The following is a 24,600-nucleotide window of genomic DNA, read 5'->3' as shown; positions in this document are numbered from 1 at the left end:
TATTGAGAATTTGATGAGAAGACACATTTAGAGCACTCACAGCCGCTCAAAAATTGTCCTTCTTGCTCAACGCCCCTCTACCCCAGCACAAAATGCTCCCAGTCTGAAGAGCCAGCCAGCCTGTCAAGGAAGGGAACGCTTACCAAGACTGAAGAGGTAGCTTCTACCTAGAGAGAGGGCAGAGCTCAAAGCGGGGAGCTTGGCTGGGAGTGGAGAGGGCGGGGCAGACAGAGGGCTCTGAAAGGGGAGGGGGAGGAAGAGGGGAGCCTTTGAACGGGAAGAAAGAGAAAGAGGGGCAAGAGAAAGGAAGTTTATTATTCTTCCTGCAGACCAATCATGGAGCTCCTGGAGTGTCAAATTCCAGCTTCTGCAGCCAGATGTGACCTGTTCCTGTTATCATGGAATATTAATCAGAGGGGCCCTTGGGTAATTGGGGAGTTTTGATTAGAGAAATAGCCCTTACAATAATAAGCAGGCAGGAGCCTGGGGAAATCCAACCCACCCCTGCCCCACCCTGCTCTTAGGCTTGGTATTAAAGCTCAGGGACCCAGACTGAGGGACTGTGGAGTGGGGAGAGGGGAGAGGCGGCTGAAGCCATAAGTGTGGGGATCAAAGTTGGACTTCGGAGGTACAGGGATTGGTGGCTAAGAGGGACTAGAGGCTGGGGGTTCAGAGGGCCTGGGGCTGGCCTAGCTTCATTCACCCTCCCATCAATCATCCTACTGGCTGTTCCTTGGGCTTCCCCTCACCAGGTCCCCCTCCCAGCCAGCCCTCCACAGCTAACACTGCCTCAGGCTCTGGCCCTGCTGGGACCCCAGCTCTGTTGCAGGGTGCACATGGCCCCTGGGCTCAGTATATTTAGACAGTTAATGAATCTTCCTGTTTGGCTGGGCCAGACCAGAGTCTGAGATGGAGGGAATGAAGGCAAGAAAGGGGAAGGGAGGTCAGCACAACTGCCGCCAGTCCCAGAGCCCATCTGATCACAGGGTTCCAGACCCAAGGCACAGAAGGGGCCTAGGCAGCCTTGCTCAAGGAATCCAGAAGATTGCCCCCAATTTCCACCCTCACCCCCAGTGCCTGCAAAGCCAAAAAACCAAACCCACTGACCCTACAGGACAGAGTAGAACTACCCCATAGAGTTTCCAAGGCTGTAATCTTTACGGGAGCAGACTCCCAGAAAGGCTGGTGAGTTGGAACTGCTGATCTTTCGGTTAACAGACAGGTGCTTGACCACTGCGCCATCAGGGCTCCTTCCCGATGCCCCAGGGGACCACAATTTGAGGATAGAAGATCTGAGTTCTGGTCCCAACTCTTATCTTGTCCTTACCTAGGCCTCAGGTGCCTCCTCTGTGTTGAAAGTATTGGAACAAATTTATTCTTTTACTAAACTCACTCAGCACCCACTATGTGCCAAGCTCTGTACTAGGCTCTGGAGATTTGAAGAGGAAAAAAAGTGCACCATAGTTCCACTCTTAAAGAGATTGTGGTGTGATAGCAGAGGCAGACATGGAGATAGCTATCTCACGATGAGATAGTAATTGTAATCATAAAATTGGTTCTGTGTTTACAACATGCCAGGCACTGTACTAAGGGTTTTATATATGTTATTTCAAAAATCCAGTGCCACGTGTAGTATCAGAGTCCCCATTTTACAGATGAGGAAACCAAGTTACTGAGAAGTGAAGAACCCAGTAGTTGCAATCCAATGTGCTAGAGTAGAGTGCAGTGCTCACAAGGGGAACTGGGCAGGTTTTTCAAAGGAGAGGACAGTTAATACATGCTATACAGAAAAATCTTCATGGTTGCTGAAAGAGCATGTGTGTATGCATTATAAAAACTTTCCAGAGAGGGGGCTTTTGGGCGGTCTCCAATTTTTTTATGTTATAAAAACACTACAAATACATAAATTTATTATGAAAATCCCTTCCCCAGGGCCTTGGTCCACATGATAATCACTAGGTCAGAGGGTCTGAACAAGGCTTTAATGCATATTATTATCTAACTGGCATCCAGAAAGGCTGTACCAGTTGAAACTTCACCAGCATAATAGGGTGCAGAAAGAAATCATCGAGTGTAGCTTCCTTCTTTCAGATGGGACCTCGAAGGTCTGGTGATCCTACTGAGGCAGGGAACAAAGTAATCTCTGGCTCCAGGTTTTCATGAATGACCTTCTCCTGAACATGGCAACATGTCCTTCTGGACTTCCCAGAAACATTCCATCCCACTATCAGAGTCAATGCCCCTACTTTGGAATTGGCTTTCTGACTGCTGGAGGCTGGATGGGAAGGGATACACAGAATCTGGCAGGGGTGGGGGTGAGGGTGGGGGAGCGGATAGTCACTTATTCATTCACTCGTCAGCTCTTTATTGAGTGCTAGGAGGTTCATTACCCTGAAGGAGCACACATTCTAATGGAAAATGGGGGCTTCTTACATCGAAGTACACTTTGTTATTTTTTACAAAAGTTTTGCTTGCATCATTCCATGAACATTGAACAGATGAAGAAGAAATTCAGGCCTCAAGAGGAGAGTTTTGCAAGTATTAGTGGTAGAGTCAGGCCTCTAATGCAGGTCTCTCCACTCTGGCTTCAAGCTCCTGTAGGTGGCACAACTTTATGGACATTCCTCCTCTTGGGCCTTCAGGAGCCAAGCTCAGGCCAGTCAAGCCCTGAGGGCAGCATCCTGGAGAAGTTTGCAGCTCACCACCCACTGGACCATCATTAGGGCCATAGGGACCTAGTCCAAGGTAGAGGCTGGGGCTGGGGATCCTCTGGCTGCTGAGCCTCTCAATTCAAGTGGCCAAGCAGAGACCAGCCAGGAGCGGACTTGGGCTGCCTGAGGCTAGGTGACGGGAACCAAAGGTTGCCTCAGGACTATTAAGCAGTAGTAAGTGACATTTCCTGAGCAATTGCCAGGACCAGGCTTGACATGTGTTTTTTCACTTAATCCTCATGAGGTGGCTGCTACCCATTTTACGGATATGAAAACAGAGGCACAGAGGGGTTTAAGTAATTTGCTTGAGAATCCATAGCTAGAAAGTGGTAAAGTTGGGATTTGAACCCTGGTAGCCTGACTCCAGAGTCTGGGCTCTTAACGACCATTCTAGACTGCCTCTCAAGCCACATGTCTGACATCAAGGGTGCAGGCTGAAGGGGCCAGCCTCCTTGTCTCCCCACGTTGGCACCACCATTTCCCCGGACAAGCATGGCAAAGCATCTAAGCATTTGGACTCTGAATTTGGGCTTCTTGGGTTCAAATACTTTCTCTACAACTTCTTAACTGCCAGCCCATGGGCAAGGTACTTTCACTCTCTGAGCCTCAGTTTCCTCATCTGTAAAAACAGGGGTAATCATAGTCCTACCTCAGATAAGCTCCTACGTGAGACATCATTGAGACATTAGGTGTCAATAAAGTAACGCATGTGAAATATCAAGCATGGTACCTGACCTATAATAAGTGCTCAATAAGTGTTAGTTTTTATTATAGAGTAGTATAATAAGACATTGACTCTTCAGATTGGTCGAACAGTAATGTGAGCAGATGAAGGGCAGGAACAGAGCCCTGTGATGGTTGTTTCAGCCAAGTCCGTTCAAGTTGACACACATTTCAAAGATTTATTGATATTACCTCTATGCTAAGCTCTGTGTCGGGTGAGACACAGAGATGAATTAGACATGGACCCTGCCCTCCAGAAGCTCACAATCTAGTGGGGTAAACAGACACAAATACACAGAGTGGAAACAGAAGCACTGTGGGAGCTAAGAAGGGAGAACCAGCTTGGCCTGGGTTGGCAGCCGGAAGCGTCCATCAAGGGTCAGTAGGAGTTTGCCAGGCCAGTGGCGAGGGGCCAGGATTTCTGTCTGAAGGAGGCGCATATGGAAAGGCACAGAGGCTTCAAGGTACATGTCCTGGTCAGGCACCAGTGAGTAAGTTTGCGTTGTTGGGGTGTAATGTATGGGGGGAGGGGGATAAAAAGATGGACAGGGGTCAGATCACGCAGGGCTTTGAAAGCCATGCTGAAGAATTGAACTATTGACAGATTTGAAAGGTAAACAGGATTGACAAGATCAGGGTTGAGCTTTGGAAAGATCACCCTGGCTGCTGTTTTGCAAAGGGATGGGGGTCAGGATGGAAGCAAGAAGGTCAGTTAGGAGGCTATTGTCATCGTCCAGGCAAGAGATGATGGCAGTGGCTTGAAGCAGGGTGGTGGCTATAGGAAGTCAGAAATGGGCAGAGTCAAACACTGTTTCATAGGCAGGACTGATTCAAAGATAATCCTGAAGTCCCTAGCATGGGGCCCATCTGTGGCAAGATCTTGGCTTAGCTGGGAGCAGACACCTGTGCTCTGTAAAGTTGCCTCTTTTTTCCCTTTGGTGTTTATTTTCATTTCCTTGTAAATTCCAATCTTGTTTCAGCTAAACTGAAGGGAAAGGAGATTTTTCCATACCCCAGCTGGGACCAGGCTTCCCTGTGCCTCCTGGGCTCTGCTGGTGGCTCAGGAGAAGGCTTGGTGGGGCATGTCAGGCCAGCAGGGTGGAGAGAACAGCTTGGCCAGGATCAGGGGATACAGGGATGCAGGAGCAGACAGAGAAGTGAACAAATTCTGCCTGTTGCTTGTTTCAAAAGAGAACGGCTCCCTTCCCTGGGCAATTCCCCTTAAGTCATGGACACCTCTAGCTTTTTCATCTCTGGATTTCACAGTCCCAGGCCCGACCAAAGGGTGCCTGGGATCAGAGTCAGTGCCAGACGGAGGGATTCCAGAGTCCATAGTAAACAACCAGTGTGTGTGTTGGGGGAGCGGGGGTGTTGGGAGGCTGTGTGGTGGTTTGAAGATGCAATGGGCTGGAAGTCAGAAGACCTGGGAAGGCCAGTGCTAGCAAACTCTCTGCGTGAATGTGGGCAGTCACTTCTTCCCCCCTCTGGGCCTCAGTTTTCCCATCCATCCAACAAGGGGGCTGGACTAGAAAGTCTCTAAACGCCCTAACAGCTTGAAAGATTCCATTCTCTTCTCTGAATCCACCCAGGGGGAGGCCTTGGGGGCTGGGGCACCAGCAGGGGCTGAGAATTCCATAGCAATTTGCATGTGAAAGCATGTTACTGCCATGGCTATTAGTGTGTGCAGGGGGGCTGAAGATAGGGCTAGGATAGCTAACTGACAGGCTAGCCTGAAAGGGCCAGGCTGTCTGGGTGGGGGAGGGAGGGAGGACAGTCCCGGAGGTGTGCACAGGGAGGCTGGCCTGCCACTCACATCTCCGAAGGAAGGGGGAAAGCGCATGACCTTTAAGGCTCCAACCAGCCTTGAAATGCCCAAGTCTGGGTCTGGGCCATAAACTAACAGGTCTGGCCCCTACGGATGCCTCCAAGTAGTTGTGCCACTGAGGGATTATGCAGCTGTGTGAGGTGCCACAGAAGAGCCCCCGGGAAGGGGGACAAACTGTCAGTGCATTTTTGAGGGCTGCTCGCCACCAGGCCTAAACCTCACGGGATCACATTTTCCTCAGGGCTGTAATGTGTCATTTTGGTAACTGCCTTGTGTAAACTTACGAAGTTTGTCAATATAAATACTGTGTATATATAGGTTTGTTTGGTTCACTCACACACACACTCCAGGAGATTCCGGGAGAAGAAAGCAACAGTGTGCAGAAGGGCAAGCAGCTCTAACTTATGAGGCAAGAAAGCTGGGTTCTAGGTCTGGCCCTGCCAGCATTTCCTGTGTGCCCTTGGTAAGTCCCACCAGTCTCTGGGCCTGTTTTCCCATAAAGCTGTAAAGGAGCTCTCAGAAAAGTCCTAGATCTACCATTCCCATGCCTCCAGCTTCTCAGATCCCACCTGAACAGCCAGTCCCTCTGAGAGCATGGGCAGCATAGGGCTCTACCCAGTGGAATCCATCCAGTGTGAAGTCTCCTGGGCAAGGGTGGAGTCTAGGATCTCACTTAGTTTCCTGTGGTTATAGGAACCAAAGGATCCACATGGAGTCTCTCCTTAGGGGCCAGCCCAGAGAAAAAGAGAAGCTCCTCTCCCAGGAGCTAGCTCTTCATCCCCTGTCTCTAGAGGGGCTGTGAGAGGCTGGCCATTGGGCCGCAGGTGTAGGCAAGGGCTGAGGATACCTCTTTTAGTTTGGGCAGCTTCTGCCTACAGGATTTGGGAAGTGTTTATCTTGGGTACATTTTGCCCGGCTCCTGGCCCAAATACCTGGGATGGAGGATAAAGGCAGTAGGCTGGGATTAGAACTCCAGGGCAAGGTCTTATGAGGGTATTTATGAACTTTGCAAAAGGCCAGCTTTGGCTGGTGATGGTGGGAACAGCCAGGGCTTGGGGTCCACTTCTAAGCAGAAAAAGGCCCAGGAAACCCTGCCCCGGAGCCAAACTATCCCTCTACACCTCACAATCACTGTTGAGAAAAAAATGGATGGATAGATGAATGAATGAATAAAAGACCAACTTCAGAACCCAAGTTCTTAATCTGAGTATCCTTGATCCTGGCTCTCACATCCCCATGATTCAGTCAACACACAAGCACAGTCAAGTGCTAACCAAGTGCTTAAAGACCCTTCTAGAAGATACCCTCTAGAAGGTACCCTTCTAGAAGGTCAGCACCCTGGAGCAGGGACCTTATCTATCCTATTCACCACTGTACTCCAGTGCCCAGACCACTGACTGGCACATAGGAGACTCTCAATCGTTTCTGAACAAACAAATCTAGCCCCATGCTTTCATTACCCTATACAGGGAAATTGAGTTCCAAAGAGGCAAGGGACCTGCCTGCCCCTGGTCAAAAAGGGAGTCATGGCATGGCTGAGGCAGGCCCTCAGTTTGCAAGCCTCTCAGCATGAGGCCCTAGCTTGTACAAAGAGTCCTGTGGCAGACTCCTTCTACCCTCTCTTACCCCTTCACACATTCCTTAATCCCCCTACCCCCAGTTTTCCCATGTTCCTTTCTCTTTGCCAGCTGGATAATTAACCATTGGAAACAGAACCTACAATTACTGTCTCCCCCATGTCCTTAAATTGCTTTCAGTTTGGGCTTCATGACCCATGTCCTGGGTGGGGGCTGAGTTCCCCCTCAGCAGCCTCCCAAAGCAGGAGCCAACCTAACAAACACCAGCTGGGGCCCCCGCTCCCCAGATCCGGTAGCCAGCTGTGCAGGAGGCCAACAGCAAATGGGCAAAAGGAGGGTCCCCAGGCATGATGGGGCTGACTCAGCTGGGGTGTTAGTGGGACTGTGATGTACCGGGAAGGGCAGGAGGGCAGGCAGGTGGGTGGGCTGGATTTCCAAGAGTTATTGACAACAGGTGGCCAAAGGGACACATGCTCAGCAGGGCCCAACCTAGGATGGCTCTGGTCGGGCCTGGGCCTCTCCTTGGGTCTGTGGCCCATTTTCATGCCCTTGCCTAGAGCATGTCAGGCCATCCATGTCGCTGGTGCCTCAGAGACAAAATGACCAGCACAGTAATGTCACAAGAGCCCTCCCTGCCCTTGCAGTTCCACAAGTCTGTTCTTCAGAGAAACTAAGGCCTGGTTAGCACCTGCTCAGTTTGGCTTCACTCTGGAGAACTGGGCTCAGCCTGTGGAGGAAGCCAGGCTGCCCCACCCTCACCTGGGAAGCATCCTCTATCCCTGACTCACCAGGCACTTGGGCCCAGCTGGGACAGGAAGGACACACAGTCGAGGGTGGGGCAGGACTAGGGCCCTACCTGCTGGAGGCTCCCACCTCCTGCTTCTGGCTAGCTAATCTTGGTCCTCCCCTCCCCCGCCCTCAACCCAGAGAGAGAAGAAGAGAAAAGGTCAGGAGAGGGCTTCTATTCTTCAAGATTTCCAAGAAAGCATGCTTGCTCAGTCTCACCTTAGACAGAGGAAAAGGGTGGGGGAGAAGGGAGAATGGGAGTCATACCCCCTCACTCTCAGGGAACTTCACTTATTTTCCCATGGTGTAATAAAAGGCCTGGGCTTGAATCCTAGTGTTCCCACTCACTTGATGTGTGCCTTTAGACAAGTTACTGTCCCCTGTAGGGTCTCAGTTTACTCATCTCAAATACGAGGCAACGAATTCCATACCTACCAGCCTCACAAGGCAGTTTATGAGGTTCAATGAAAGAAATGTGTAAATGTTTGAAAAAACTGGTAGACACTGTCCAAGTGAGGGACACCATGCCACAAGGGATACTAAGCACCACTGTGTGGTCAGCAGAGTCAGCAGTGAGCTCAAACCAGCCCCAGTCACTACGCCCATGCCAGGGCAAGTAGGAACAGCCAGTCACAAGCTTGCTGGGCTGTCAGGGAGACTGTCCCATGCTTTTCTTACTACTTTCCTTTCCATACTTCTCTCTCCCTCAGATTTTACTTAATGATACCACAGCTACCCTAATGATACCACAGCTACCCTCATGGAACCCCTAGAAGATCAATTCTCCACTGGTAGGGTGAGGGCAGCTGGTAGCCTCTCAAGGACACTCAGAAGGGTGGTAAGGGCTCACTCAGCCTAGGTCAGGCTCCACCTTAACTACAGACACCAATCTGGTCTGAACCAGCCCTGGTTAGAGACCCCTGGCCCAGGCCACGGGGTCGGCAGGGGGTGGGGGGCATTCCGGGCAGGCAGTCAAGCAGCAGAGGCCCCATCTGATCCAGGCACTTCCTTTGGTTAATAAGAAACCAAATAAACAGCCTCTGCCCCAGCTGGCTCCGAGAGCACCCCAGCCCAGCCCAGCCCAGCTCTAGCCCAGCCTCCCTTTCCTCCACCCTGCAGGTCCCATGGCTCTCTCCCCCTTCCTTCTTCATGCACTTCTTACTTCCCTCCTAGCCATGGCTGCCCCTTGGCTGGTTCACTGGAGCTTCCTGCTCTGGGTCACTAACTAACCCTCCCCTTCCTTCCTTTTCCTCCTTTCCTCTATTGCCTTCTTACCCATTTTTAGCTGCCAGGACCTCACTTGTCCTCCACCCTTGACGTCTATCTGTCTTAGCCATCTCCACAGGGAGTCCCCTCGAAAAGCCCGCAGGCTGCACCATGCTAGAACAGGAAGGTCCCAGACCCTGCTTGAGTCTTTGCTGTGGGACCGAGGCCAAAGCCTCCTTAGGGCTCTCACCACACTCTCTGACCCTAGCAAGTTACTCATCAGCCTGTGGGAGGGAGACTGAGTACTCAGGGCTGCTGTAGCTTGAGGGCTTCAACTGCCAGCCAGATGCCCCCAAGTATGCCATGGTGATGGGCTCTAGTGCAGTCCAACTCCAAAAACAGGAGAAGGAAGATTCTTTTGCCTGAGAGACAAACTAAAGCAGTCCTGGTGCCCAGGGGGCTGGCAGCAGAGGCCCAGCTTTTGGGAAGTTATTTCTATCTACCTCCGGATGTTCTGAAGTAGGACAGGGCTGGGCCTGCCAGCAGGTCCCAGATCTAGCCCCAGCCAGGTTGGGGCAGTACCTGTGGACACACCCAGATCCCCATGGGAACACCACCTCTCTCTCCCCATCAACCTTCTCTAGCTTAGCCTGGTACCAGACTGAGGAAATGCCCAGGACATCGTAGCACTGCACTTGCCACAAAGATGACAGGTATGTCAGGGGGAAATGGTCCCAGGTTCCACGGCAGCACAACAAAAAAGCAGAGAAACTTGGGGTGGAGGGGCAGCAGGAGGGGCACAGGGCACATCTAGTTCCATTAGGACACTCCCTCTTTCCATACCTACCCAGATCACCAGTGGTTTGGGCACAGGAAATCACACACACACACACACTCTCTCTCTCATGCTCACACTCTGTCTCTCTCTCATATGCTTACATTCCATTCCCCAATATCATGACACCATTTTGCACCCATTTCTCCATGTGGTTAATTTTTTTTTTTAGTTCTCATTTTTTTCTAAGAAAAAGGCAACAAGAAAATAATTCAGAGTTTATACAAAACATCTTTACATTATTTTTTCCAAAAAGACTAGTATTTACACAAATGGCAACAGAAACAAAAACCCTTCCGACTGCCACCTGGAAGGGGGTGGCTGTTCTGCTCCCTCTCCCACCTGGCACTGGGGTGGGCAGTGGGCCAAGAGGCCATGTGGAGGTGGATGGGATAAGGCCCAGCTCCTTCCACAGCCGATCTGGGAGTGCCTGCAAGGCACAGTCAAGTGTCAGTCTGTTAGCAGCCGTGCTGGCAAGGAGCCGGGGTCAAAGTGCACGATGGGCTGGCCCAGCCCCTGGCAGTCTCTTCCTCTTCCCAGGCCCCAGCCCAAGATTGGGATGCCAATAGGAGCTGGGTGGATGGTGGGCACCCACCTGTGCCAGAGCCCAGAAAAGGAGGAGGCCACCTGGCCTTATACCCACTTAAGTCTTCACCTGGGCCTCTGCCTCCCCATCAGGCTAAAGGATACCAAAGGTAAGGAGAGAACAGGGCGGGGTGGGGGGGTACTCCCAGCTTACTGCCCTCCGCCCCCCATGAGGTCATCTCCCTGCAGCAGCTCTCCTGTTCCCCAGGCAACAGCCAATTAAGACGTTAATTACCGTGAGAGTGAGGGAGGCAGGAGATGCCCAAGAATCCCACAAGGAAGGGATTTTTTTTTTTTTTGGTGGAAGTGTGGCAGCTACTACCCCACTGCCAGGATTAGCTTTGTAGAAGGAGGATCAAGAGGGGAGGGTGGGGCACCTTGCCCAAATGGCACTCTCCACTTCCCTCATGGGCAAGAACGGCCCTGGCCTGCCCCGTTCCCCCCCCCCACCCCGCCCAATGCCGAGGAGTCTATAAAATAAATGCCATTCTATGTTTCTGGGCTGGCCACATCCTGCCCCTGCCTCAGCCCCAGCCCCAGGCCCTCTTATATGCTTATCCAGGCTGGGCCAGGCTCAGAAAGCCTGGAGAGGAGCTGCCTTTTACATTTTTCTTCAAAAAACAGATGAAAATGAGTTGACAGCTAAAAAATGAACACAAAAGTATTAAAAACAGTGATGATAGCGGACAAGCAGTCCTGGGAAGGGGGCACAGGGACAAGGGTGGGGGCAGGGCCAGAAGGCCATCTCCCTGCCTGCTGTCCATCAGCATCCAACCCTGCCCACCAAGAAGGGGTGCCCCCACCGAGCCCAGAGGCCTGGCCAGAGGGGGAAGGCACAAGAGCATGGGGGTTAGGGGCACAAAAACCCCCCTCCAAAACCCAGGGAGCACGAAAAAATGGGGATTATAAAAGCCAAGAAACTACAAAACTAAATACAAAGGTGGGCACAGCTGGCGAGGGGAGAGGGTGTGCGGGAGAAAGAAGAGGTGTGGTCCAGGCCGTCTGTCCTCCAGGGCCTGAGGCCACACCGGGCACTCAGACCTTGTAGTAGATGTTCGCCGGGCTCTGGGGTGGCATCTCCTGGACGATGTAGACGGGATGCCCATAGTCCCCACTCACCTTCTCATAGTGGGGGCAGTAGTTGTTCTCTGTAGTCCGTAAGGGGATGATGATATCGCTGGGCTCGGTGCCCGCAGTGCCACTGCCCCCCTTGGGACTGGCCAGCGTACTGAGTGAAAGGGCAGCGGCCCGCTGCTGCGTGTGCTTGCGGTGCCGCTTGCGCAGCTTTAGTAGCAGAACCGTCAGGAAAATGATGATGAGCAGAAAGATGACACAGCCAGCACCAACAGCCGCAAACAATGCCACCTTGGAATTGAAGAAGCTGTCAGGGTCCCCACTGCCGCTGCCACCGCTTGTACCTGTGCCACTCTTCTCTTCCTGGTTCTCTGAGGAAGGGAAAGGGAGGGGTGGAGCGTTCAGCCAGGGGTCCCAGGGAGACATACCAGATCTTCAGAGATACAACTGACAGGGAGGCTGAACACGGGCTTCTGCCTCTGCAAAACACCTATACACTCACCATGCTTGCCGTCAGAGTCCCCTAGGGATCCCCGACCACGAGGAGCCTGTGTGGCCATCAAGACAGTGTTGTCTGCCTCCTTGCTGGGCCAGCTGGTGGTCAGCTGCTCAGGCATCACAGCATTGGGATCTGGGGGCAGGGAGAGGACAGGTGAGAGGGAGGGACTCTGCCAGTACCCTTGATGATCTAGGGTAGGCTGAGAGTGGCCTGTAAACTGGACATCAGATTCTCTAACCCCATTGCCCCCTCCTCACTCCCAACACAGACACACACACCCAGTCAGGAACACCGGTTCTACAGGCCTAACTGGGGGGCCCTCAGGCTGGGCACTCACCTTGCCCAACCTTCATGATGATCTTCATGGTGCGCGTACGGCACACACCTCCCTCCCGGTTCTCTAGGCCCTCTAGGCTCCCATTGGATGTAGCTGCAGGAAGAGGCCAAAGAAATCAGGGAGAGGAAAAGGTCCGCCAGCACTCCCCCAGAAACCCTAGTGCTGCCTCAGCCAATAGGAATAGAACTGGGAGTCGGGGAGTGGCAAGCAGCTCTTACCTACCCATGAACCTTTCTACTTCCCTCCCTCCCACTAGGAACAGGGTAGCATAGCTCAGCCCAGCCCAGGCCAAGCTCCTCCCCCAAGGGCATTGCTCCTCTATCACGACCAGGCCTTGGCTCCTCTTTCTCAGTGGCAGCAGTAAGGTGTGTCTTCTCATTGGGTGATGTTCCTCAGAGGCAAAGCAATTAGAACTGGCATTATGAGGAGGCTTCTATGTAGACTGGAAGGAATCCTGGATTTGGGGTCAGGAGATCTGGGTTGGAGTCCCAACCCATTCCTAACCCCCTGTTTGATCTAGGGCAAGAAGTCCTTTCACCTCTTGGAGAGTCCCTCAGTTTCCCATGAGGAAAAAGGCTGCACAGCTGGCTAATCTCAAAGGACTCTGCCAATTCTGCCATTCCCAAGATTAGATCTTAGGTGGGTAAAGAAAATAAGAGAGAAAGCAACAAGAATTGGAGTCTTCTTCCACCTATCTCCTGGAGTGCCAAGGCAAGCAGGCATTGGGCCCCTTGGGGGATGCTGGGGCCGAGATTCCAAGGCCGGACTGCAAGAAAAGCATGCCAGTCTTCAAAGATGAGACCAGGCAGGACCTTAACTGTGTGCACTATCATTGTACTAGTACAGGGCAGAAGAGAGTTAAACCCAGGGAGAGAATCACATGGTGAACACGGACTCACAGGTAATATAGTAATCATGGTACTTCTTGAACTCCAGGCCCATGTAGTTGGGGCTGAACTCCTGGAACTTAATGGTGAAACGGATTTCCTGCTGTGGTTTGTTGCAGGTGACCAGCACATTGGGGTCGAGCACGGTGCTGCAGGCAGCTGCCTGTTCAGGCCGCACCATGTATAGCTTATAGTACTCGTAGGGCCGCCCTGCTTCTGCTCGGGGGCAGATGATGTCCAGCTTGTCTCCAATCTTCGGGTAGATCACCAGGCCCTTCCCACTCAGGAACCTGCCCAGAAAGGAGGAGACGGTCAGCCCCAGGTTTGGGGGCCCAGGCCATCCCAGAAGCAGGGGAGCAGACAATGAGGGCCAGGCTGGGCCTACTGGGTGGAGATGGCAATAGTGGGCATTCTGCCCTTGCTCCAACCTCAGGCTGGTGGGAGTGGGGAGACAGAACCACACTGCCAGCAGGGTGTGGAAGGGGTGGCCTATGGGCAAGGCTGCCAGGCTCTGACTGCTCAGCAGGGTGGGGCACTGCCTAGCTGGGAGAGTCCTTTGTCCTAATGTGGCATTTCCGCAGGGGGCTGACGTGGCCAATGGGCTGGGTACCAAGGTGTTAGGGCTGGGCTGCCTGAAGGTGGCAGCATCCCCTGTTCTCCCTCCCCCAACATACTCACATTCCTGCACAGCTACTGCCACCACCTCCCCTATACAAACACACACACACACACATACACACACACGGCAAGCCCACACATGCCTTAGCCACCACCCCCGCAGCTCCCAGCCAAGGCTGGGGGAGCTCAACCTGTCTAGGACCCATGTCCTCCTTGCTAATCTTGGGTATGATGGGAATGATAGGAACAGGCATTGCCTGGAACCAAGGAATGATAAGTACAATCTAGCCAGGTACAGCTCCACACAGCTCTACTTCCACTACGCAGTGTCCTACCAGTGACCCACCCCACCCTCACAACGCAAGAGCCTGAATCCCCAAACTTGATCAGGCTCACTCTTAAGAAGAACAGGGCGGTGGGGCAGGGGGGAAGGGGTTCAGCTAGGGACAACAGAACATGTACAATAGAGCCTCAGGAGCCCTACTCATCTGGATTCCAATCTCCCCACTGATACACTGCTCCTACCACAAGTCCTGAGAGAAGACGGACAAATGCCTTCTGGGCCAGGTTCATGTTCTAATCCAGAAGGCCAGGAACTGGGGGAAAGCAGGGGCAGGGCAGCTTCCCAGGGCCACCTATTCATATGACTGTGTCCTTGTCTAAGCCCACAGTAAGAAAGGGCACAGGTGGTAATCCATTGGTCATTTCTGATCCTGGGAAGGCTGGAGCTGAGAGCAAGGCAGTATCATGCAGGAGAAAAGACACAAACTTTAGAATCAGACATACTTGGCCCTTACTAGCTTTGCCATCTTGGATGAGCTACCTGAACTCTCTGAGCTTCAGTTTCCTCATTTGTGAACTGGGCATGGTAAGAGCCCCTACCTCCCAGGAGGGTAGATGAGATAGCACACATAGAGCACACAGCACACAGTAGACACTCAACATGTTTGACTCCTCCTTAGGAATAGTCTGTCAAGAAGGAGGAGGTCAGATACTAACATTAAATACCTATGAGCCCAGTCTTGTTTCTTGGAGGGAAAATCAGAAGAGAAGATACAGCCCCATCCTTGAGGAGTTTATTGCCTGGTTTGGGTCAGAAATGTGAATGGTCCACACTCAAACAAGAGACAGCACAAGGCGATTTGTAGGTTATGTGCAAGGATGATGGTTCAAACAGCAAGCACTGGAGGCACTAAAAAGAGACAGCTTATCTGACTGACCAGGATGGTCAAAGATGGTTCCACAGAAAGGGCTGGATGAAAGTGGGTCCTGGGTGAGGAATAAGAGGTGAACACACAGTAAGAGTAGACGGCATTGTCTAGGACACAAAACCCAGGCCAGTAATTTGTCCAGCTTGGCTTGGGGTGGGTAGAGAGGAACAGAAGAAAAGATCAGCTGGGACCAGATTGAAAGATCTCAGGGATCACAATAAGCTGTCGGTTACATCCTATTGGTGACAAACTCTCGAGCAGGAAGGAAAATGAAGGACAAAATGCAGTGCTTAAAGAGAATGAAGCTGACAGAGTCAGACAGGCTCTGCTGAAGAGCACCAATTCAGAGGCTACTGAAATACAGTGATTCCAGTTCCTGAGAGCCCACTACACAGTGGGTACTACAAGCAATGAGGAGGACCTATTGTGAGCTCTAGGTCAATGCCTCTGCAGTGCCACACCTCAGTGTCCTCACCCCAGGGAGGGAAATGATGCCCAGGTGGGAGAGTAAGGGAACTAGACCAAGAAGATGAAGTAGATAAAGCAAAGAAGCCCTCCCTTCGTGCCAGGTGAGGCTCCACCAATTTGGGACCTACTCAGGACCATCCTGGCGTGCGGGAGGGTAAAAGCCAAAATGAGAATGTCTTCTCCTCTTGGTACCTAACTACCCCACTCCAGAGGGCCAGAAAGGAAGCAGGCACAGAGTAGAGGCCCATATAAACATTTGAGAGGGAACGCCCCCGCACATGTGCCATAAAAGGCCAACAAGTTTCACCAAAGCCTCTAATTCTCAAAGCATTTTTCACTTTCCACTCCTCACACTGGTTCCATCCAGACAGCAGGATCAAACAACTTCTAACATCTTAGAGCCAGGGGGAACCATAGAGACTCACTGAGTCCAGGCCCCTCATGAGAGGGCATGAACGATCAGATGAATGTTCCCACTGAAGAGAGATGCTCAATGCCAGCTCCAGGGGCTTAAATCCCACCCCCAAGGACGTTAACCCCTAAGGGTCTAACATGCGGAATCCTTATACAGTTGCACCTCAACAAAAGTCCACCTGGAGGTGACATCAGGTACATAGAGGGCATGGAAAGGGGTATAGGCCAGCTTCCCTTTCTAATCACTTGGCCCTGGCTTAATCACTGGGGAATGAGTCTTGCCTGCCCTGAGCTCAGTCTCCTATAGCCACCCGTGCCCTGGAATTGGAACACATGGCTTCTACCTTTAACACAGAGACACTGAGAAAACAGATGTCTATATAATAGGTGGGGGAGGGGGAAGAAGAGATGACTATTCCCCAAAACACCCCTCAGACTCTCTTCAACCTCAGTGAACAGTGACTTCATAAATATTTATTAGTTCATTTGCATAGCAGCTGGCAGAGGGAAACTCACCTTCCACTAAAGTACATTGGCCATGCAGAAGGGAGAAGAGCCTGATGAGACCCACCTTCCCTGACCCTAATCTACCATAATGGTGCCTTCTTAGCATCTTCTCCCACCACTGGAAAAACTGCATCGTGGCCTGTGAGAAGCCCAAGAAAGTGGAGAGGGGCTATGAGAGGTGGGTTTGAAGCCAGTGAGAGTGGAACTTGAAGCCAGGTACACCACTAGTCATACTGTTCAGGGGGGAACTATAGGTCTCCCTCTACTCACCAGGTCAGGAGTAGGGGTAGGACAGGAGGAGGAAGAGATTGTCCTCAAGTTACAGTCTTTATTTCAAAAATTACTCTCCCCACTATCAAGCCAAGTTTTCCTGCCTGCGGCCACCCCCAGACAAAGCCCTTTTCTGGAAAACAAGGGGATTGACGTGGCCCAGCAGGAAGCCCGAAGCTGGTCGCCATGGTAACCCCTGAGGCTTTCCCTCCCTAGCCTCTGATAACCCTGGGACCCCAGGGAGTAAAATGACTGGGGGCGGGGGGCAGCCTGAGCTGTTAGGCTCCTGTCTTGTGACCTGCCTCTTCCCCTCCACCATAACCCAAGTCCCTTCTTCAGCCTTTCTACTGAACTTAGAAGTACTGCCATAACTACTGAAAGGAATCATGGGATGTGAGAAGTCTGAAAGGTCTGGAGCAGCAATCCAAGGCCCTGGACTGATCACAGGCCAACTGACCCCCTCAAGGCTTCTTTTATCCAGGTGAGTCCCTCCCCATCTATACACATATTATCCACATGGGAGAGAACTTGCAGCTATAGGGGGCATGCCCAGAATGCTGCCCACATTTGCTCAGGCCTACACTTCCTTCCCTCCCATCCTCACCTCAGGCTCTAGAAACTGTGGCCAAAGGGTAGCCAAAGGAAGAACCTAGTCCCAAGCCATGAAAGTCCAAGTTTGGTAGAACACTCTAGCCATGACCTTGATTTGGTAACCCCACCACCACTGTGCCTGCACCCCCCAAGCCCAAGCCTGAGCTCAAGTCTGCTCTCATCCCAGCTAGGGTGAGGAGCCCCCAAATTAAAGGCTCCTCTTTACTCCACCAGCTCCACCCAGCTCCCGAGGCAACAGGAGCAGGCCTGGCATGTCCTAGCAGTGCCCGCCCAGGCGTGGGTGGGCAGGAGCAGCAGCTGGGTCCTGGCACACACACCGCACTGTCGGAGGCAGGGAAGCCAGGAGAGTCCCAGAGGAAGTCACCCTCCCCTTTGCCCCACCTGGCCAAAGCTAGTGTCCACTGAGGGCTTAACACCTCCGTCTCCGTTGTCTGCTTTCTGTGAGGCCCCTCAGAGGATGTGAGATTCTTGGCCCAGAGAGGAAACAAAGGTGCTCCTCAGAGCTCAGGAAGGAGAGTGCCAAGCAGCGAGTTGGCTGCCTCAAGCTCAGGACAGTAGAGCAGGCTGCCCTAGGAAGTTGGCCAAACAAAGTCGAATGAGGAAGCCAGAGCACTGCTCACCCCACATAGGCAGGACCTGAGCCACAAGAACAGATGCACACACACCTGTGAGGTGAGAGGGGAACCCAGGGGCAGGGAGCCAGTGCCTCTTCCCAAATCCCACCTTTAATTCCCATCTTTCCTAGATTCCATGGCAGCAGGATGGCCTGGAAAGAATGGAACATATCACAGCTTGTCCCCTACCAGCTCACTGACCTTAGTTAAGCGACTTCCTTTTCTGGGCATATTCCTCCTCATCTGGAAAATGGGGCAATGTCTACTTCCCAGGGCTGCCGGGAGCACCCAATGAGATCATATATGAGAATGCTTTGTAACTAGCAAGGTGTTGCCTGACTTAGTATGCCAACCACAGTACCATTTAGGAGAAAGAAGCTGAAGGAGGTTACACTTCTCGCTGTTAGCACTCCCACCCAAAACTACCACCTTGAAAACACACCCAGGAGGGGCTGCTATGGTCGGTGAGGCAAGGAACCCAGAATGTGGCTGATGAGCATCCTCCCCTCACCTCAACTCCCCTAGTAATCACAGGGTGAACCCTCCCCCAAACCTAATGCTTCCATGGCAACCAGTGGCCTCCTGGCTGGCCCACCCTCCCCATAATCCCAGCTCCTGAAAACAAAAATGCACAGTGTCCAGGGCCTGCCCACCCCCATCCACCTGAACTGGTGAGGCCATAGACAGCACAGAGGGGCGAAAGGGGACCTTGTATTCAGCCCCCAAACCAGCCTCCCAGGCCCTTCTTGCTCCTGCCCAGAGACCTGGGGTGACAGTGGAGAGGGAGGGGAACAGGAAACATTAGGAGCTGTTGGGTTCCCAGCACTCTCAGGCATCCACCTGTGGCCAATCAGCCACTGAGTAGAAGAGGTCAGGTTCCTTGCCTCCCTGGAACCCTGAGCTGGCCTCCCCAGGACTGTGAGTTGGAACAGCTGTGAGGGGGCTGAGGCGGGCATTTTCACTTGTAGCAGTCAAGCATGGGTTAGGGTCTGCAGCTGCCCCCATCCATGTTGGAGTCAAGGGTCCTGGCTCCAAGCTGAAAAGCCCACCCCCACTCCCTTGTAGGGAAGGTGTAATGTGATCTCAGGCACATTCCCACTCCCTGGAGGTGGGGGAACCTGAGTGGGGGGCAGGAAGAGGTCAGAACAAGACTAAGAGACTGAACTGCAGCAGCTGGACTTGGCTGAGGACTCAAGTGTGAGCCCGGCAGGCTGCCCTGAGCTCCCCGGAGGGAAAAGGCTGGGGGAGGGGGCTGCCCTGGGAGCCTTTGCTTATAGCCCCCTCCCCAACCCCCCACCCAGGCACACATACACACATCCTGGTTCCTACCAACCTCTAGACAGACCAAACCCACATCTCCACTCTGCACTCACGGAGCAAATCTGACAGGAGGGGGCCATGAAGGCAGAAGATCTTGACGCTCAAGGACTACCACCCTGGAAGGCCACAGGAGCTCCTTGGAAAAGAGGCTGGGAGTCTTGAGTTGGCCCTTCCAGCCCCCCTCCCCAATCAAGGCTGGGGCTGTATCCGCTGTGGAACCTGGAAGCGTACCCCCAGCCCAACTACTTCTTTATTTTGATTTTTCCCCCAAGGAGGAAGCAATAAGGCAGGGTTTATAGGTGCTGGGAGATTTGGCGGGGGGGTGGGTTGCTAGCTCCTGAAGGGACTGAGAAGAGAGACCAAAAACTGGGAGGAAGAGGGGACGGAAGAGAGAAAATGAGCCTGTGAGGGAGAGCACGGACATGTGCAAGAAACAAAAGGACTTGAGAAAAAGAGGCAGAGTGCCTAAGAGCGAGAGGGAGTGTGAGAAAGAAAGGGAGCAGGCGAGCCTAGCAGGAGAGGGGAGGTGAGCACGGCTTACAGAGGGTGTGAGAGGGCGAACCCAAAGGGCCTGAGAGACAGCAGGCAAAGAGGGAGAGAGGCAGAAAGAGAATGTTATTTGAAAGGTTGTTGCAGCCTGAGGGTTGGGCTCAGTGGCAGAGGCAACCCCCCCCCTCCAGCTGGAGTCCAGTTGAGGGCACTGCCTCTCTCTTGTCCTCCTGCTCTCCTCCAGCCACCCCTCGCCCCCTGCCAACACACAGACTGTGGCTGCATTCCAGACCCGAGCATAGATGGAACTCTGGGCAGAGGGCGGTGCTGGGGGCACCAAGATCAGTCCCTGACCATTCCCAGGATCTGCTCAATTACAGGATGGAATTCATGCAGGTCCTACTGAGTTACCAGCTCCCCCCACCCCACCTCCCAGGATGCCTGCCCCCCAGCTTGAAGTGGATGGAGGGGGACAGATGAGACACAACCTCCAAAAACCTGTAAACCAGTTCACAACTCTAAAGGTTCAGAACACAAAAGGGGGAAAGCTCAGACAGCTCGTTTCTTCCAACCCCCTCCCACAGACTCTGCAGGAGGGCTCCTTTCCAGCTGTGGAGCTGTGTGCTATCTCTGGTTGGAGACCAGAGAGAGCAATTAGGTCACTCCCATGAGCCCCTATGATGGGCTACCCCAGGCAGATTTCAGCTTTCTTTGCTCAAGAGAGTATTTCCAGCCTCCACCCAGACAGAGAGGAACTGGGCACTTCACAATCTTTCTCCCTTCTCCCATGCCCCTCCACCCCCGCTGAGTGGCCCTGGGCCCCCAGGCCATTTTGAGCCCCTGCTGTTAGGAGAATGCTATACTCAGCTTGGCTTTTGAGTAAGAGAAATTCTTGCCAATCCCTTTCCTTGCACAGAGGCCGAGTCCTCTACCCTGACCCTGGTTTAGCTGTCCCACTGACCAATACTGGGACCCTCTATTAACCCAAGGGGAAGAGAACTAAAGAAGCCACCTTCTCCCACTCCAAGGCTAAGAGAAGCACCCTCTCTGAGACCCAAAAGGCCAAGGCAGGCAGAAGCCCGGGAGGTTAGCGGGGAGTCCAGCAAGAGTGGACAGGAAGAGATTATAGACATAGGAATCGGAGAGCAGAGACAGGACAGGCCAAAGGCCCCAGTTTCCCGCTAAGTGGGGGTGTCACACACTGTCAGAGGACAGGGAGGAAGAGCGATTTTTACCCTGGGCTCCAACCTGAGTCCTGGATGACAAAAGAGAAAAAGGTCCCGAGATCACCACAACAGCCCCAGCGACTCCCCACTAACAGCCCAGAAACCACTGAGCCACCGCCCTAAAAGGTGTGTGTTGTTGAAGGGAGACGGTGAAGGGGAAGAAGGAGGAAGAAATGATCTCTACATAGCTGTCCCTCAACCCCTCGGGAAAAACTAAGCACACCTCCCCAATCTGGGGGACGCGGGGCGGGGGGGTGGTGGTGGCAACGGACCGCCTGGGCAGGAATCCCTTCCTCTCCACCCACCTCCCTCGCTGGCTTGGCCACCACTCTCCCAGACCCCCGACGAGCGGTGGATCGACACCCCCGCCCCCCGCAACAACCCCTCTCCCACTCCGCCCCTCTCCGCCCGCCGCCTTTGTGATCCTGGGAGCAGCGCCCGCCTTTCCACGACCCGGGCTAGGAGAAAAGGCAGGGGGGTGGGGGGTGGGAGACCGCAAGAAGAAATGGCAAAAGCGAAAAGCCAGGGAGAGAGGCAAAAAGACAGGGAAGAAAGAAAAATGAAAATGCGAGAAACCAGACTGGGGATATAGGCTCTGCCCACCCGCCCCAAACGCCGGGTCCCGCACTGCATTCCCTCCATAGCTAAGCAAACCAGGAACCTGTGTTCCAGCCTCGTCCCCTCGTCCTCCGCCCAGGTCAAGCTCAACCCGGGAGCGGCTCTTGGCGAAGACTGCCACGTTCCCAGGGGCCCCCGGAGAGGGCTGCGTTCTCACCCCAACCCAACTCTCGAGTGTGTTCTCAAGCGCCCGGACTCCCCTACTCCGCCTGGCGCGACCATTTCGACTCATCTGGGACGTGCAGAGGAGAGGGCCGGGAAGCCCAGGGGTCACAATCCCGCCAAGTGCCCCCACTCCACCCCGCCGCACCCTGCCCCGCCCGGCCGCAGGAAAACACACTCAAAAAAGCAAGAGACAAAATGGGGCGCCGCTCCTCCTCTGAACACCACCCCACACGCACTCGGGGGCACGCGGCCTCACCCCAAAGGAGTGCCTCCCACGCTCGGGGACCACAGCGGTTAAGTTACTCACTTGGGGTTGAGAGAGCTCCAGGACACGGGCTCCAGGTTCTTGGCCAGTGGCGTGGCAAGCCGGCACACCGCCAACACGACCATCGCCACATGCCATTTGCCAAGCCAACGCTGCCCAAGCCGGGCCATCTTCCCGGGGGCAGGCTGCACTTCGGGATGCCCTGGCGCCTCCTCAGCAAAGCTTTGCTGGTCTTCCCGTGCAGCGCAGCGCTCGGGGCCACTCAGGCGCCCATCCTCCGCAGCCACCGGCCTTGAAATGCTCCCCTCCTTCAGGCTTTGGTGTCGCTCTTCTCCGCCCGGCCGGCCAGGAGGACTCACTGGGCAACCGCCCCCAACACGGGTACGGGCTGCGGCCTCCGAGGGCTCGCTCCCCTGGCCTTTCCGACGCACGAGGCACGACGGGGGCTCTGCGCCCCCGGGTGATCCCGCCCGATTCCGCTCGGCTCCCCAAGACTGTTCCGGACCGCGCGCCCTCTCCCCGAAGAGGTATCCCCGCTGAGGACTCGGTGGCCGCCCCAATGCCTCGACCGTCCTGGGAACGGCGCCCCTGAGAAGTGGAGGTCTCCCCGAAACACGAGCTCGGTCCCTGGGCTCCCGATTGGGTCGCCCTGGCACGGGCTCCGTTCCTCCGGGCCACACTGGGACTCTGGGCTGAGCCCTCCACCCCACCCCCTGGATAGCTTCTACTTCAGCGCGGGCTCCGCTCGGTGTTCTTAGAAGAGCGGATAGGACGCTGTCGCTGCCGATCGAGCCAGTCCATCAGTTTACGCCTCTGAAGCCTCAGCCGGATAACCCGGCAGCCCCGTTGCCAAGTCTTAGCCCTCCAGCGATTGTGTCCGAAGGCCTGCGGTCAGTGCGAGCCTCACACACCTCCCACTGCAGTCCAGCGCACAGAAGACTCCTTCGGCTGCCGCTGAGCTGTCTACTCCCCTTTTCAGGCGATCGCAAAGCCAGCCCTGCTTCTCTTAGCCAATAGAAAGCCCCATGGAGGGGTCCTTTCCCCATACCCCTCCCCCAGAACGGGAAGGGGGCGGAGTTTTGGGGAGCTCTTAAAGACGACGCGTTCTCGATGGCTGCAATCAGTGTGAGGCTCCTGCGGTTACAGTTGGGTCCTGCCTTGTGCTGCCCCAGAGCGCTCAGCCCGTGGGAAGTTGGCGCTCTTCTAGAGCAGCCAGGCTGCTCTCCTCCCCGCAAGTCTGGTCAACACCCTCTAACCACTGACCTGCACCAGACAGGTCCTATCCCAAGCACCCCGGGAAAGTACTTCCATTATCTTTTCTCTCTCTCACACACACACACCACACACACCTTGAAGCCCTGTTCTGTGCCCACCTCCGTGGCAAGGATAGCCTGCCTGCTCCCCGTTCTGTCTCTCTCGTAGGGCTCTAGTGGGCTTTCCTCCTTCTGCCCTGGAAATCCAGTATTCCATGGCACTTGGACCCGTAGTCCTGAACATAAAAGAGGCTATAGGGTGGTGGAGAATCAGGGGTCGAGTACGGTATCTGGAAGAGGAAGGTGATTTCTTTGCTCCTAGAGATGAGGCCTTCAGGATTTCAGTTTTGGGGAGAACCCTGTGGGATCCCTGAGACCCAGATTTATAGTCTGTCCTGTTTGAAGGTGTGGGCAAGGCCCCGGGATAGGTAAGCGGGAATGAACCGGCACCTGGATAAAGAAAGACACCTCGAGGGCAGAGCGCCTTTTGAAAAAGCAAAGGCAGGATCCCTGGCCCCGAGACGCTGGACTACAGCCCCTCCCAGCCCCACCATCTGGGTCTTTGTCTCCCAGCCCTGGCCCATTCTCCCCGCCCCTCCTCGCTTACTTGCTTATATCTTGGCTCCATCCCATAGCTCAGACCCTCCCGGTCCTACCCGCTCTCCCTAGTCGGATCCCAGCAGAAGTACCCATGTGCTTATGGTTCCCTCTACTGGTCTTCCTTAGCACTGCGGGCGTCTGGGCCGAGTTGAAGCTCCCACCTCAACTCGGCATACACAAGCCTGGGACATGCGCTTGAACACAAGACCTGGGACAGGCATGTCCTGGACAAAAATCGGGGACCTGCATGAGAAGAAAGAGAAAGAACAAGGGGGAAAGTCAGGGTTTGGGGTTGAGTGCCAAGGATATACAGTCTCCTTGCTGCTTGTTTATGGAGCACGTTTGGCAAAATACTGTTTACACACAGTTTCACGCCCACTAACTCACTTAAGTAGGAGGCTGAACTACTGAGCTCACTGGATCCTCTAATGACCTCTGTGGCTGGAGAGTGGACCTTTTTTGCGGGGGGAGGGGAATAAAAAGGGAGACACTGGGTCCTCCTCCTACCTTCAGGGACAGGGTCTGGGGGCTGAGATGGATCCAGGTAGATAGGAAAGAGGGGGAGCTATCTGGGTCTCTCAGCTCCTTGTTGGACCTCACATTCAGATGTAAGCAAGGATGGACCAGAACCAGGTGCAAACACACCGATAGTCTAGCTGGGAGACTAGGATCCCAGAAGTGCATGCCAGAATATCAAAGCCTGAAGATGAAAAGGAAACTGCCATTTACTGAGTGCCTACTATGTGCCAAGAACCATGTTAGATGCTTTTTTTCCATGGCCCTTTGAGATGAGTTCTCCTGTCCCCCTATTACATAAGAGGGAGTCATCTGAGGTCACCAAGCCTGTCTGTAAAGGCCATGCCCATTCCCTTATACCACACTGGCTTGTAACATTTCCAGCCCCT

The 24,600-nt window shown here is 53.8% G+C and overlaps 1 protein-coding gene across 1 annotated transcript; it reads right to left on the bottom strand.

Moving 5' to 3' along the window:
• Window positions 1-520: 520 nt before the first annotated feature.
• On the bottom strand, window positions 521-23,654 carry EFNB1 (ephrin B1). Its single transcript, XM_064278402.1, has 5 exons — window positions 21,885-23,654; window positions 13,058-13,335; window positions 12,159-12,251; window positions 11,825-11,953; window positions 521-11,693 (listed from the first exon to the last, which is right to left on the bottom strand). Exons 1-5 carry the CDS (start codon window positions 22,010-22,012, stop codon window positions 11,284-11,286), a joined length of 1,038 nt encoding a protein of 345 aa, XP_064134472.1. The 5' UTR covers window positions 22,013-23,654; the 3' UTR covers window positions 521-11,283.
• Window positions 23,655-24,600: the final 946 nt, after the last annotated feature.

Source organism: Loxodonta africana, chromosome X (assembly GCF_030014295.1).
Source record: "Loxodonta africana isolate mLoxAfr1 chromosome X, mLoxAfr1.hap2, whole genome shotgun sequence".
Classification (NCBI taxonomy): domain Eukaryota; kingdom Metazoa; phylum Chordata; class Mammalia; order Proboscidea; family Elephantidae; genus Loxodonta; species Loxodonta africana.
This window is presented reverse-complemented; position numbering and strand designations above follow the sequence as displayed.

Coding starts and splice junctions, on each gene's coding strand:
- EFNB1 (XM_064278402.1), bottom strand. CDS start 22,012: ATGGCCCGGCTTGGGCAGCGTTGGCTTGGCAAATGGCATGTGGCGATG. Junction 13,336..21,884: donor TGGAGCTCTCTCAACCCCAA/GTGAGTAACTTA, acceptor CTTTCTGGGCAG/GTTCCTGAGTGGGAAGGGCC. Junction 11,694..11,824: donor GGACTCTGACGGCAAGCATG/GTGAGTGTATAG, acceptor TCCCTTCCTCAG/AGAACCAGGAAGAGAAGAGT.